At 38.6% G+C, this 14,118-nt stretch overlaps 1 protein-coding gene across 1 annotated transcript in view; it reads left to right on the top strand.

Moving 5' to 3' along the window:
- LOC127447285 (glypican-6-like) overlaps positions 1-14,118 on the top strand; it is a 78,202-nt gene that overhangs the window by 17,832 nt on the left and 46,252 nt on the right. Inside the window, exons 3-4 of the mRNA XM_051709061.1 lie at positions 4,864-5,255; positions 11,037-11,202. Of these exons, the coding sequence (XP_051565021.1) occupies positions 4,864-5,255; positions 11,037-11,202 (558 nt within the window). The remainder of the gene's footprint in view (positions 1-4,863; positions 5,256-11,036; positions 11,203-14,118) is intronic.

Genomic DNA, 14,118 nt, shown 5'->3' with positions numbered 1-14,118 from the left:
CTTATTCCAAAGGGTTCACATTAGAGCTGTCAGTATTAATGTGTTAACGCATGCGATTAATGAAAAAAGTTTAACTCATTAATTTTTAGTCTACCGGCAGATTAATATTGTGAAGGATGACAGTTTAAGGGATTTAATGCCCGTTGCAATGAATATGCAACCTATTTTGGGATTAATTCTTTCAATTAGTCAACCTCCCAAGTAGACTTTGGGAAACATTTAATGTTACTTGAATTGGTAAAATTTAAGTGCATTGTCTTTATATTGTGTTAGGCTTTGTCTGGAAGATGTAATAAAGCGTTATATTGCTACATATTATTTTGTTGTCTTTCCTAAAATGGAAATAAATGAATGTTGACAAGAAAAGAAGTATATATAGTGTCAATTTTCAGCACTTTTATAATCTGCAATTAATTGCGATTAACTCCAAAAATATGCGATTAATCGCGATAAAAATTTTTAATCAACTGGCAGCACTAGTTTGCATGCTTTTCCTTGACACTACACATGCGTTTGTTTGTGTTACATTATACTATCACAGTAATATTTCAGATCCCCTAACCCAACTCCACCCCTACACTTAACCACATATAAACAATATAAAACATGTATCAGGCAGGAAAATATAGTCACAATCATTTGATTTAAATCACACTATAAAATGGAAATCTTTGAACACCTAACCTTACCCTTACCCCTATGCCTAAACCTAACCAATAATATAAGAATAATATAACCTATCAGCAATATGAAATACATAACAAGCAAAAACAAGCACAGTCACAATAATTTATTCCAATTACTAAAAATACTTTTAAAATACTATAAAAGTATTCCAAACGACTCATGCTGCATTCAAAATCCTCTTAAGCCAGATGATAGAGAGAAACAAAAGTTTTTTAATCGCAGAAAATCTTCCTCTCCGTGGAGGCAGTCACATCTCATTAAAAAAATACATGGATTATTTTTATGATGCTTTTTTCATTTTTTGAGCTGCAAATCAGACATTCTGAAAGATCATCAAACGAAAGAGCATTATGATTTTATTTAGAAAAGCTAATCTTAGTTACTTATTTTAAAGTAAAGGGACATCTATGCTTGTGTAATGTCTAGAAATGGAGCAACTGCACACCTCTGCAGATCAGTGTCAGAGTAAGATGAAAGGCAATATGTTTGGGGCACACATGTTGAATTTCAGCTGTTATAGTATATGCCTTCAGGAGCATTGTGCTGTATGCTCAATCACTGGCAGCACTTCTCGATCTGCATGCAGAATCTTATCCAGCATTTATGTATTACTGTGCTCCACAATCCACATTTAAACTCTCTGTATTCCTAATAAGCACTAAGATCATGTGAAGTGATGTCAGTTCTGCATCTCTGCATGTACATTTTATTCTGTAATACAAAGTTACACTGTAAAAAAAAAAAATGCAGTTAAATTTACGGTAAAATACCAGCAGCTGTGGTTGCCAAAAATGTACAGTAAAAAATACGGTGACCATGTTTCGGGATTTATGGTATGTAATTTTGATGCCTGTATATTTTACGGTCACTACCGCTTATATTATTAAATGATACAGAGACAATGTAACTCACACAAACACAAAACACCATCAGTGTAACACATTTGACAAATAATGCAATAAACATGAACTACATAAAATACAAAGAAACTAAGAAACAGGCAACATTTATCTGTGCTTATCCTGAATGCTAGATCGTATATTACTGTAGTCTTTTTTTCATGTGATGTAATGTGAAAGACAGTAGACCACCTGATCTTATAGTGACACTTAAATTGTCAATCCCACAGTCCCTCCTCTGAGAGTTAATAAAAACTTTAAACCTTCAAAACTCCATTCAATGGCATATGTTTGTTAACATAAGCCCCATCTTCTAATCTTGTAACCTTAAATAGTTAGAGGCACATATTACATATTCTGTGTCCCAGAGTTAGGTGAGTGTAAAATAATCTATTGATGATAGTTCTTTTCAAAACAATTGGTGGTAACATGTTGTATACACAGAAAATCTTGTAGCCCAAAAAGTGGAAGCACTTAAGTCCATGAAGCAAGAATAATCGCCTCTTGCTTCATGATTAAAGTCTTGTGTCCAATGTCTTCTTGACAGTCAACATGGATGAGAGAGATGTGAGATTTGTCTTTTTGTCCCTCATGATGTTTTTCCATGTATGTCTGTGGCGCTGCTCCACACCAGGGCAATGATAACGACATTGTGACACAAGCACATACCTGCAACACAAGAAAAACAAAGAAGCAGCAGACCAGCAGTATTCATGTAAATACCTCACTATGTAAGACTTCAGTTGATCATATAGCTTTTGTTTTCAAATCTAGACTTCACTGAGTTGATCGTTTTTTTTTTTTTTTACCCTAGTGTAATGGAAATTTGACACCTGTGGACCAGTGAGGTAGGGATTAACTACTGAAAGGGGAAAACCTATGAGGAAGTCTTCACTGCAGGGTTGGCTCCCGAGGCCTAATGCAAGTCGGTTCTTTCCTGGGCCCCCCACTGGTCTGTGTATCCTAGTCCGTCCCTATGAATGTGTGTGTTTTATTTGCTCTTTAGATTTTTAATGAGTTAGAAGATGACCAGATTCTACCATTTCAGAAACAACAGCATCTTGTTACTTTCTGTTGTCTTTAACAACTTATCAACCATGTACAAACAATTCAAAAACATCTAATTTAAATCCTCTGAAGAAACATCAGTCATAAAAGAGTGGAGTGAGTGACTGGACATGATGGTGACTGGAGTGTGCTGTAATTTAACATTCAGGACTGTGAGTATACTTAACCAGTTCCCTTAGTTTGAGTGATAGAGATGAGTGTATCTTAATACATTAGTGCCGATACAGCTGCCCAACCAAGATTGCAAAGAGTCTTTCATCTTTTCTTTAAACTTCTGGGGAAAGATAAGCGCTCACAGTCCTAACAATTAGTCCCTTAGCAAGCTGCCCTACGAGTTTGGTGAAGAGGGGAGGGGCTGATTCAGGACTGTAAGCAGACTGTATAGGAGCGAGTAATGCCTTGCATTTCTCATAATTTCTTTCTGCTCTTTCTACACTCTTTCATATGATGTCCAAGTTTGCCACAGTAGTGACGTCTGCCCTCCCTCTTAGGACATTTATGCTTTTCTTTACTTTCTGTGTTTGCCTTCATGAATGCTGCTGCAACCCTTACATTTGCTCTAACATCAGAGTCTCTTTCCCAGGTTGCCAATCTGCCTAAGTTAGTTCGTAGAGTTTCAGTGGACCATGTTAGATCTAAGTGTAGTGCATTTCTATATTCTGATAAAAGGCCATCGAGCCAACTACAAACTAGAGGACCTTCATCATCTAGAACCTTCTCAGAAGTGTCAGCTATACCACTGTATGCCACAGCCGCTTGACAAAACCTTGCCGTGTACTCACTTACAGTTTCATCTTTCTTCTGTACACAACTATGGACTCTTGACCAGTCTACCTTCGGCCCAGTGATGTTCCTTAACACTTTCAGGACTCCCTCTCAAACTCAGAAGTGTCAACAGCAATTTCAAAATCATTGAACTCTGACTCCGTTAAGATTTTTGACATTAGCTGGGTGGTACGGTACACATCTCTGACAAGCAGAGGATAACCTAACCTAACATCCCTGGACGAGCAGAAGATAAATCTGTAACACTTCCCTGGCAAGCAGCAAATAACTTACAGGATATGTTAACACACACAGTAACTGTAGTTAACCTTCACTGGCACAGCAGAGGATAACCAAATTGTCAACAAACCCTGCAGCTGTTTTTAACACTTCCCTGGCAAAGCAGAGGATAATCATAAGTACTGGTATAGAGGTTCTTTGGATAGAGTGACACTCACCAAATTGCAGTAGAGCTGAGTAAGTTCAGTCTGGATCGATGTCAGGCGTCAAACGCTTTCCGGGTCACAGCACCAAAACTATTGGAAACTTCTCAGTGAAGACCAGGAGACTTGGGTAAAGCAGGATTCTTTATTGTAGAAGATCATGAGGCATCTGTCTACAGATCAAAATGTGCTGTCTTGTGCGGCAGTCATCAAGTCTAACTAAGGGAGGCTTTTTTGGGCAATCCTTATCCATAGCGGCCTTACACACAGGGGTGAAACAGAGGTGAGACAATGTACCCGGACTGTAAGCTCAAATAGACCTAGATAAATAATATCACCAAAGGGCTTGATGCCCACCTGGTCCCGAGAACTAGAGACAGGTCAACATTCACAAACGGTTTGATTCTTATCAAGAATGAACTAAGAAACAGGCATCATTTATCTGTGCTCATCCTGAATTCTAGATTGTATATTACTGTATTTGTTTTTTAATTATTTTTTTTTTATGTGATATAATGTGAAAGGCAGTAGACCACCTGATCTTATAGTGACACTTAAATTTTCAATCCCACACCGTAATTTTGAATGAACTGGAACATGTACTCTCTTGTTAAACATTATATATATATATATATTTTGGGCAATATTCTACTGTAAAATTACATGTATTGTCTTGTTAAATATATTAGCATTTTTTACCGTATATGTTACGGTAACTACTCATGAACCAAATAACTTTTTCTTTTTTTTTTTTTTACCTTAGCATTATTAAAACAATTTTACCATTAAAATTACAGACATTTTTTAGACCTGAGTTATGGTAATAATGGTGTAGCCTAAATGTAGGCTTTATTTTCTTTATGCATTACATCATTTATTTATTTATTTTATTTATTTGGGGTTAAATATGTCCAGGACATTTTTTGTGAGAATGCTGTTTTTAAATGATACACACCGACTGTAATGGAACTACGTTTTTTTTTGTTCTCTCGCTTTAACAGTTTTCTTCTTGGAGTTGTTGGAGAACACAGAGCGGTCTCTGAATGAGATGTTTATACGTACATACGGCAAACCGTACATGCAGAACGCTGAGGTCTTCCAGGCTCTTTTCAGCGAGTTGAAGCGATACTACACAGGTGGCAACGTCAATCTGGAGGAGATGCTGAATGACTTCTGGACGCGTCTTCTGGAACGCATGTTCCAGCTCCTCAACTCCCAGTATCTCATCACTGAAGAATATCTGGAATGTATCAGCAAGTACATGGAGCAGCTGAAGCCCTTTGGAGACGTTCCCAAGAAGCTCAAGTCTCAGGTTACGCGAGCGTTCATTGCAGCACGCACTTTCGTCCACGGACTCATGGTTGGACGTGAAGTGGCTAACAGGGTGTCCAAGGTGAGCTGCAGTTCATTGAGGGCACATAAAGTGGTGTTGAATGTCGTTTCGAATTGATTTGTGCATGAATTTATGAAGGGAAGGGAAACTTTTAACATCCAACAGTTTGAAACATCTTAAAATGAGGAAAACTTCATATACCATAGCTGTTAACCATTCAGTGCTCAGTGATAGATTTATAAAAAAGTGCCAAAATCATGAAAATTCTACTTTACACCTCCCTTATTCATTGGTATTTACAGCCTGATCTCATGAAAATTATGTGACTATGGCAAAATTTTTGCAAAATAATATTATGTGGTTCATTACATGCATAACGGTAGTTCCGGGGTGAAATGTCCACTATGTGGTGCTTAAAACGATTTACATTTTCTCCCAAACAGATCAACAAATCTGTCCTCCCTACCCTAAACCTTAAACCTAAACCTAACCGATAGTGTCAGAAAAAGCAAATATTAGATGAAAAATACTTTTGGCTCAAGTGTCGACTTGCGTGCTCTTCAGTACTCATACCCCGGTCCTTTACATTACAAGTGCAAAACGCTCTATCAGTTGAGCTACTGTGCAATTTGATCACACATGAATAAGCTTATAAATATAGTTGGTTATATTATCAGAAATGTTGCTTTTTGGAACTATTGTTATCGGCAAATATCGGGTATGATAGTTGCCGATATTATTATTATTATTATTCTTTAGGTATTTCTCTATACTGATATTGGTTTTAGAATTGGGTCTGCTACTGCGCTCATGTACTTTTACTTGTGCTCGATACCAAAAACCGATACAATTTGACGTACGAATGTCATTACGTAAACATTCAGTGCACAAATTAAAATCACGCTATGTCCTAGTGTAATTATTAAACTGCAAAGGCAGCGATTTAATGAGATAAATATAGTTTGCATGTGCTGTGTACTTAAAATGAGTGCTTGTGAATGTGTGGAGACAATGTTGTGCTGACATAAAGACACAAAGTGCTCATCTCTTTTAGAGCTCCTTGACTTATACATGGAAAACACCATCATGAGCATCACCCGCCGTGTTTGTTAGCAGATGACAGCGATCAGAGCGCTAATTCACTTTGTAGCGCAACACATACTGACTACATATTTATTGAATTCAATAGCAGCCTTTTGTGGTTTAATAATCACACTGGGTCATGTAGCGACAGGCTTTTCTGGAAGTGAGAAGCTACCATCAAACACATACAGAAACGGAAAGGGCTTCAAAATAAAAGCTCAATTTAAATGGAAAAAGTACAACAGAAATATTTCACTACTGAATAGTTATGTAATATTTACTCTAATCCCACTACTACTACTACTACTACTACTACTACTAATAAAAAAAGTAACTGTATTATATTTAAGCAATATCTCATTTTTGTGATTCTCTGTTATGCAGCACATTATTTGACAAATATATCTCCAATATTGTATTTTGGATTGTGCTGTGAGGTTCTGTATAAAAGCACTTCATTTGATAAAATAATACAATATTATGTTGAAAATTAATTTTCTATTTTCATTTGATTAAAAAGGAATGTATTTATTTAAACACCATTTTAATTATAAAATTTAAATAAACTGTTGATATGGATTTCAGAAAAAAAAAACAAAAAAAAAAAAAACAGGTATCGTATCGGCGTGTACCAAAAAGGAAGTATCGGTACTCGTACTCGTTTCAAATTTTGTATTTTTTTTTTATTCCTCTGTGTTTTTCTGTGGCTCTAGTTTTCATTTCACCGATAACGCCATGTAAAAATAATTTTGCAAAACTGTAGGTATAGTAACATGATTCTATGAGACCAGGTTGGGTATTTATGCATCTACTTAATCAATTTCTATACAAAAGAATACATTTGATAAATTCAGAATTTATTGACTACTAGCTAGCTTGTGGTGTTAGCAAGTCCAAGAGTTATGTGACTTTTTCTCAGAAAACTGAAAACACAATATAAATAATCCACAGAATCACACATTATACCAAAATCCACTTGAAGGTCAAGGTCAGATCTTTATTAAAATATACATGATAATATGTTTTAACAGAAACATGATCAATCACATGCTATATTCCTACTCTCCAATCCCATACTGATATATTGTGTGTTTGAATAGAATATCTTAAGAGGAGAATGCCGACGGAATGTCACCTTGTACATTTACCAGCATTTGTTGTTTTAAGGATTAACATCTTCCTGAATAAATTGTTTTGCTGATTTAACTGAAGGTCACTGCTTTAAATTCAAAGCCTTGCAAAAGGTGCATCATTGCATTCATAACTCTTCTGTTGACACGTCTGATCAAAAAGCTAAAACGGAGAAGACTGTTATTCACACTTTTAATGACCTCAGCTGGGGCTTCATGTTGTCTCTAAAAATCTCTGGACACATCTCTTTTCTCAATTTGTCTAGATATGATTCTGCTGAACAAATAAAAGAATCAAGAATTCCAGAGAGCCATGTAAAAAAAGGTTATATATATATATATATATATATGTATTATCAAGGATAATAAATAAGTGTCATGTCGAAAGAAACATGTCAAGTCAAAGAGCATTGAGACATCAGACTATAAAGCAAAAATAATATACCATCCAAGACAAAGTATGTGAACCCTTTGGAATTAGCTGGTTTTCTGCATTAATTAGTCATAAAATGTGATCTCATCTTCATCAAAGTCACAAGTATAGACAAAAACAATGCGCTTAAGCTAACAACACACAAACAATTATAATATTTCATGTATTTATTGAACACATCCCTTTAAACATTCACAATGCTGTGGAAAAAGTATGTGAACCCTTGGATTTAATTACTGGTCGATCCTCCTTTGGCAGCAATAATCTCAATTGAGCATTTCCAGTAGCAGCGGATTAGACCTGCACAACATTAAGAAGGCATTTTGGTCCATTCTTCCTTACAGAACTGCTTCAGCTCAGCCATATACTTAGGATGTCTGGTGTGAATGGCTCTCTTGAGGTCATTCCACAGCATCTCTTTTGGGTTAAGGTCTGGACTCTGACTGGGACACTTAAAAAAGGTGGATTTTCTTTTTTTGAAGCCTTTCTTGTCAGAGGTTAGCAGAGGCTCAGGACCCAAACACAGAATTAAAAAACAAAGGTTTTATTAATCATAAAATAAAGGCAAAAACTCAAACTACCCCAAAGGGGAAAAATCAGGTAATGAGCGATAATAACAAAAACGGGCTGGGCTGGATAACAGGGCAAATAACAGGACTGACTGGACTGGAAACAAGACTGTAGAACAGGATCAACAAACAAGACCATCGAACAAGATTCACTGGCACTGGACAGCACACACAAGAAGACTAAAATAGGGAGAGAAATCAAACAGGTTAACAAAGGGATAGGTGAGGCAAATTAACTAATAATAGGCAAACAAGGAGGCAGGGTATGATTCAAGACTGAGAGACATGCGGCAATACAGAAACGAAACTAAGCCAAATGCGCTCTCATGACACAAAACACCCAAATGGCATGAGCGCACATCAGCAAGTCAATAAGGCAATATACGCTCATGCCAACCAACAGACAAGAAGAGAGAATGCATCACACACAAACCCGACACCTCAGACTGAAGTGACCGAACCTCAGCACAACATGAAGACAGCTTGTGACCCAGGCATGCAGTGCAACGCGAGGCACACCCATGTTCGCGAGAGACAGACATAAAATATTGACGCAGAGTGTACGCCACCAAGATGACATAAGCGCAGTGCACTCATGTCAATAACAGACAGAACATGGAGCATGAGTGTCCAGATCACAACACAGACCGAAACTGGACCAGACAGGGAAATCAGGATACAGACACCATGCTCCAGACATGAAACAAGACAGACCGAAGAGATTGATGTGAGTGCAGGCCTCCAAGATGACATAAGCACAATGCATTCACGCCAATAACAGATAGAACAAGGAGCATGAGTGTCTGGATCCCCAACACCAACCGAAACCAAAAAAAAGGGAAAGGGAAGTCAGGATCCAGACAAAATGCTCCAGAGCGCAAGGCAGGGAAATAACAACTGAAACCGTATGCTGAACCCAGACTGACAGAGCGACAGGACCGTGACATAACCCCCTTCCCCCAAAGGGACGCCTCCTGGCATCCCAAAAAGGGAACATCAAACAATAGACAAGACAAACAAAATGAGCACTAACACAGAACAGAAAACATAACAGAAAGGGAGGGAAGGTAGGGAGGGAAACCAGGGAGGGAGTTTAAGGAAAGGGGCAGGGTCCGGAGGTCTGGGAGGCGGCCTCAGGCAGAGGCGGGGTCTGGCAGCCTGGGAGGCAGGCTCAGGACAGAGAGGACTGGGTCTGGTGGTCTTGGAGGTGGTTTGAGGTAGGGAATTAGGGAGGAGAAGAGGGTGCCAAGGATAGGAAGGCCAACAGACTGGAATGGGGAAGGGCCTCTGTGGCCGTGGAAGCTGGAAGCGGCAGAGGAACGGCCTCCGTGGCCGTGGACACTGGCAGTGGTAGGGGAATGGCCTCCGTGGCCATGAACACTGGCAGTGACAGGGGAACGACCTCCGTGGTCGTGGGCACTGGCAGTGACAGGGGAAAAGCCTCCATGGCCGTGAGCGCTGGCTGCTGCAACTGGAAAACGGCCTCCGTGATCGTGGGCACAGGCAGTGACAGGGAAACAACCTCAGGACAGAGGGGACTGGGTCGTTCTGTAGTGGATTTACTTCGATGTTTATGGTCATTGTCCTGCTGCATGACCCAACTTCTACTGAGCTTCAGCTGGCACACAGCCACCCTGACATTATCCTGTAGGATATCTTGATAAACTTGGGAATTAATTTTCCTCCACCATACTTCACCGTTGGGATGATGTTTGCATGTTTGTATGCGGTGTCCTTTTTACGCCATACGTAGTGCTGCATTTTCTTCTGAAACAATTCAAGCTTAGTTTCATCAGTCCACAAAACATTTTCACAATAGCATTGTGGAGTGTCAAGGTGGTCTTTGGCAAACTTCAGGCATGCAGCAATGTTTTTGTTGGAAAGCAGCGGCTTCCATTGTGGTGTCCTGCCATGGACACATGCCTGTTTTTCATATAGTAGACTCTTGAACAGAGATGTTAACCAGTTCCAGTGATTTCTTCAAGTCTTTAGCTGCCACTGTAGGGTTCTTTTTTACTTCATTGAGCATTCTGTGGTGTGCCCTTTGAGTCATCTTGGCTGGACAGCCACTTCTAGAGAGAGTAGCCACAGTACTAAATCGTCTCCATTTATAGACAGTTTGTCTAACTGTGGACAGATGAATATCTAAGCTCTTCGAGATAACTTTGTAACCTATTTCAGCATCAATTCTTGATCGTAGTTCTTCTGAGATCTCTTTTTGGTGGGGCATGGTCCACGTCAGCAGATGCTTCTTGTGAATAGAAACTGAAAATGTTTGAGTGCTTTTTATAAGTCAGAGTAGCTCTACACCACACCTCCAATCTAGTTTCATTAATTTGATGCCAGGTTTGCCAACTCCTGTCTCTAATTAGCTTTTGTTGGCATCATTAGCTTAGGGGTTCACATACTTTTACCAACCTACACTGTGAATGTTTGAATTATTTATTCAATATGTACAAGAACTATACAACAATTTGTGTTATTAGTTAAAACAGTTTATGTTCATTCATTATTGTAACCAGATTTTAAGGCATATTTATACATAATACACTTTTTCTTGCCACTGTACGCCTGACATTTTTCATGATTTAGCAAATTAATTATGTTTCAACCCTTCTCTCCGCAGGTTATCTTGAGCTCTGCATGCATCAACAGCTTCACCAGAATGCTCTTCTGCTCTTACTGTCAAGAGCTCTTCACACTGAAGCCCTGTAAGAACTACTGTCTCAATGTTCTGAAGGGCTGTCTCACCAACCAGGCCGATCTCGACCCAGAATGGAGCAAATACATTGGTAAGAGTCTCTTTCAGTCAGTGGAATTCGGAAAAATACATTTGGACCTGTTACAGATCAGGAGAAACTCCTTTACACTGTAGATTCTGTCAGTTTGCAGACTTCATCAGGATACAAATAAATAGTGCATAGTGAAACAAATCAGATTTTATTCAAACAGTCTGAGCTCCAACCCTCAGAGCCTTTATAATTTCCACTGAATCCTTCAACAGCACAAATGAATAGGGCTTTTCAGGTTGTATTCCAAACCAGCAAGACGATTAGCATTTCGAGCCATGGGTTTCCTCAGGAATTTACAGTGGGTTTTTACATTTAGCAGTTTTAGATTTATGAGTAAAATAAGATCTGTGGTGAAAATTAGCTACTTGAAGAGACTTTCACATTTTGTTCTAGAACATAAATTGCACACAGTCAAACCTCAAATGTTAATTTTAAATCTACTGTGTTTTCTAAAAACCTGTGTTGCTATCGCAATGCTAATTAAGGACTACAATTACCATGAGCATTGGAGCTAGATGTGCTTCATGAAATGGACATTGTTGTAATCCTTATTTAGTGACTGGTTAGCAACAAGCATTTTTACAAAACACAACGGCTTCAAAATCCACAATTGAGGTCTGACTGTGTGTTTATTTATTTTATTTTCTTTAACAAAACGTGAAAGTCTCTTTAAGTAACTTTCACCACAGATCTTTTTTTTTTTTTTTTACTCGTGATTCAAAAATCCATATTCTAAAAACCCATATGAAATTCCTGAGGGAACCCATGGCGAATTAGCTTTCCGGGTTTGCCAACAAATTGTCGTCATGGCGGAAAAGCTTTATAAGCATCTAATGTCAGATTCTCAGATTAATTAACCAATCAGATTGTTTTATTTGCACCTGGTGAATGTAGCTGAATCTTCTTAAAGGAATAGTTCAAAAATTACTTATAAACGTTTTTTAAGGGGATTTTTTTTAAGAATCTTCATGCAGCTCTTTTCCAATAGTAACCATGTCTGTCAAGCTCCAAAAAGAATAAAAACATCATATAATGACTTCCGTCTGTTCAAAGTTATTGTATTCTTTCAGAAGACTTGAAATAAATCGCACAAGACATGTACTACATTTATATTACTTTTACTGTAGGTGTTTTTGGGTGAGAAGATTCTTTCCAAAAATCTCCTTTTGTGTTCTAATAAAAAACAAAAAAAAAAACAAAAAAAAAAACAGCATATGGGTTTGGAATGGCATGACAGAATTTTCATTTTTAAGGGAACATTTCACCTCTCATCTTTGTGATTTTATCTGTTTAATGCGTGGAAATCAGTGGCATTAACAAGAAACGTTTTCGCAAACTTATGTGCCATTACCTTGGGTTTGAGATTTGAACTGCTGAAATAATGTTACAATAATTTTATAGTGACATACTGCAGTCATCTGCTGTTGTGCAAACTGTGTTGGAGTAAACAGTCCATTTGAACAAGGAATGTTTCTTTCTCAGTTTATTCCAGGCAGATATTGGGCAGAACTTTGGTTTGGCTTACATGGGCATTATGGGATGTTTTTAACATTGCTTCCAATGAGTGGTCTGTGTGCAGATGACTTGGCTAAAAGAGGATGTCCGGTTGCCGTGTGTAAGCCCAGTTTTGTGCAGGAATGAAGTGAGACACAAACCCTGAATCATTTTGAGGTGAATTGTTCTGTGGTGTTTTTCTGGAGGGCCAGTGTCCGGTTGCATAAAGCACCTTAAGTATAATTTCCCCTTAAGAACACCGTAAAGTTTCCCTTAAATTTAAAGGAGTTGCAGAAAAAAACGTTGTGTTACTTAAGGGGTTTTATAGGTAAAACGTCATAATCCCTTTTGGTTTCCCTTAAGAATGTATTTTTTAATCTAGAACACCCTTTAAACACGCTAAGTGTTGCATAAAGTCCATTAAGTGCCATTTTTCTAAGCAAACCTTAAGGTTGGGTAAAGTGTACATTAAGAGTTAAAGTGTTTCTAAAAAACAAGATGGCTTAGTTTATAGAACCAATTGAAGAGTACAGTAGGTCAAGGCAATTTTTTTGCGATAGAAAAACTACTGCAGGAGTGCATATTTGACCGTCACATAATATAGTATAAAGTTAAAGTTTTTTCTATGTGGTTAAATTGCTCAAATGTTGGACAGGAAATTTCTGATCTTCTGAAAGTAGGTAGGGACATGTTGTATCCATGGTAACAGTAGAATTTAATTATAGTAAAATCTCACTGTAGTAAATTCCTTAATGGTTTCCCTTAGCTAAGAGAACTGTCTAAGGCATTATATGCAACATCCTCATGTCATTTCTACAGGTAAGAGAAAATCACACTTTACTGTAAGTGTTATACTTAAGGGAAAATATTAAGGTGTTTTATGCAACCAGGCACAGGCTCCTAAAATCAACTGCTAGGGGAAATAAAAAGGGGCTAGACCTCAGAGTAAGAGCCCAGCTGACAAGTCGTGTGTGTGTTGGCAGCTGCCATTCCCGGAGCGTTTGAGTGTATCTGTGAAGCTTTAGCGTTATGCCATCAAGCGAACATGTTTACTTGGTACTGAAAAAGTCCATCTTGCAACGGGTCGGCCACAGCCCAGAAGAACACCACCAGCGTTTCCACTCCATGATGCTGAGCGAGGTCGGCCGCCTGTTTGCCTTTGCCCAGCAGCTCCGTGACGCCTGCCGGTGGTGGGTGCTGGCCAAGGTGGACAGCAACGCCGAGGATGTCATCAACCTGGTGGTTCTGACGCAGTTCATCTCCCGGTTGCCGAAGGGGATGGCCGAGTGGGTCCAGTGCCACCAACCGGCATCACTGGACGAAGCGATCCAGCTGGCGGAAGACCATCTGGCAGCATATACGGGGGCCGGCACACCTCACACCCTTTCTCTCACTAGTGTCTTCTCCCCTGATCTCTCTCCC

The sequence above is a fragment of the Myxocyprinus asiaticus genome, chromosome 10, assembly GCF_019703515.2.
Source record: "Myxocyprinus asiaticus isolate MX2 ecotype Aquarium Trade chromosome 10, UBuf_Myxa_2, whole genome shotgun sequence".
Classification (NCBI taxonomy): domain Eukaryota; kingdom Metazoa; phylum Chordata; class Actinopteri; order Cypriniformes; family Catostomidae; genus Myxocyprinus; species Myxocyprinus asiaticus.
The sequence above is the reverse complement of the archived record's forward strand: the minus strand, read 5'-3'. Positions and strand labels throughout refer to the sequence as shown.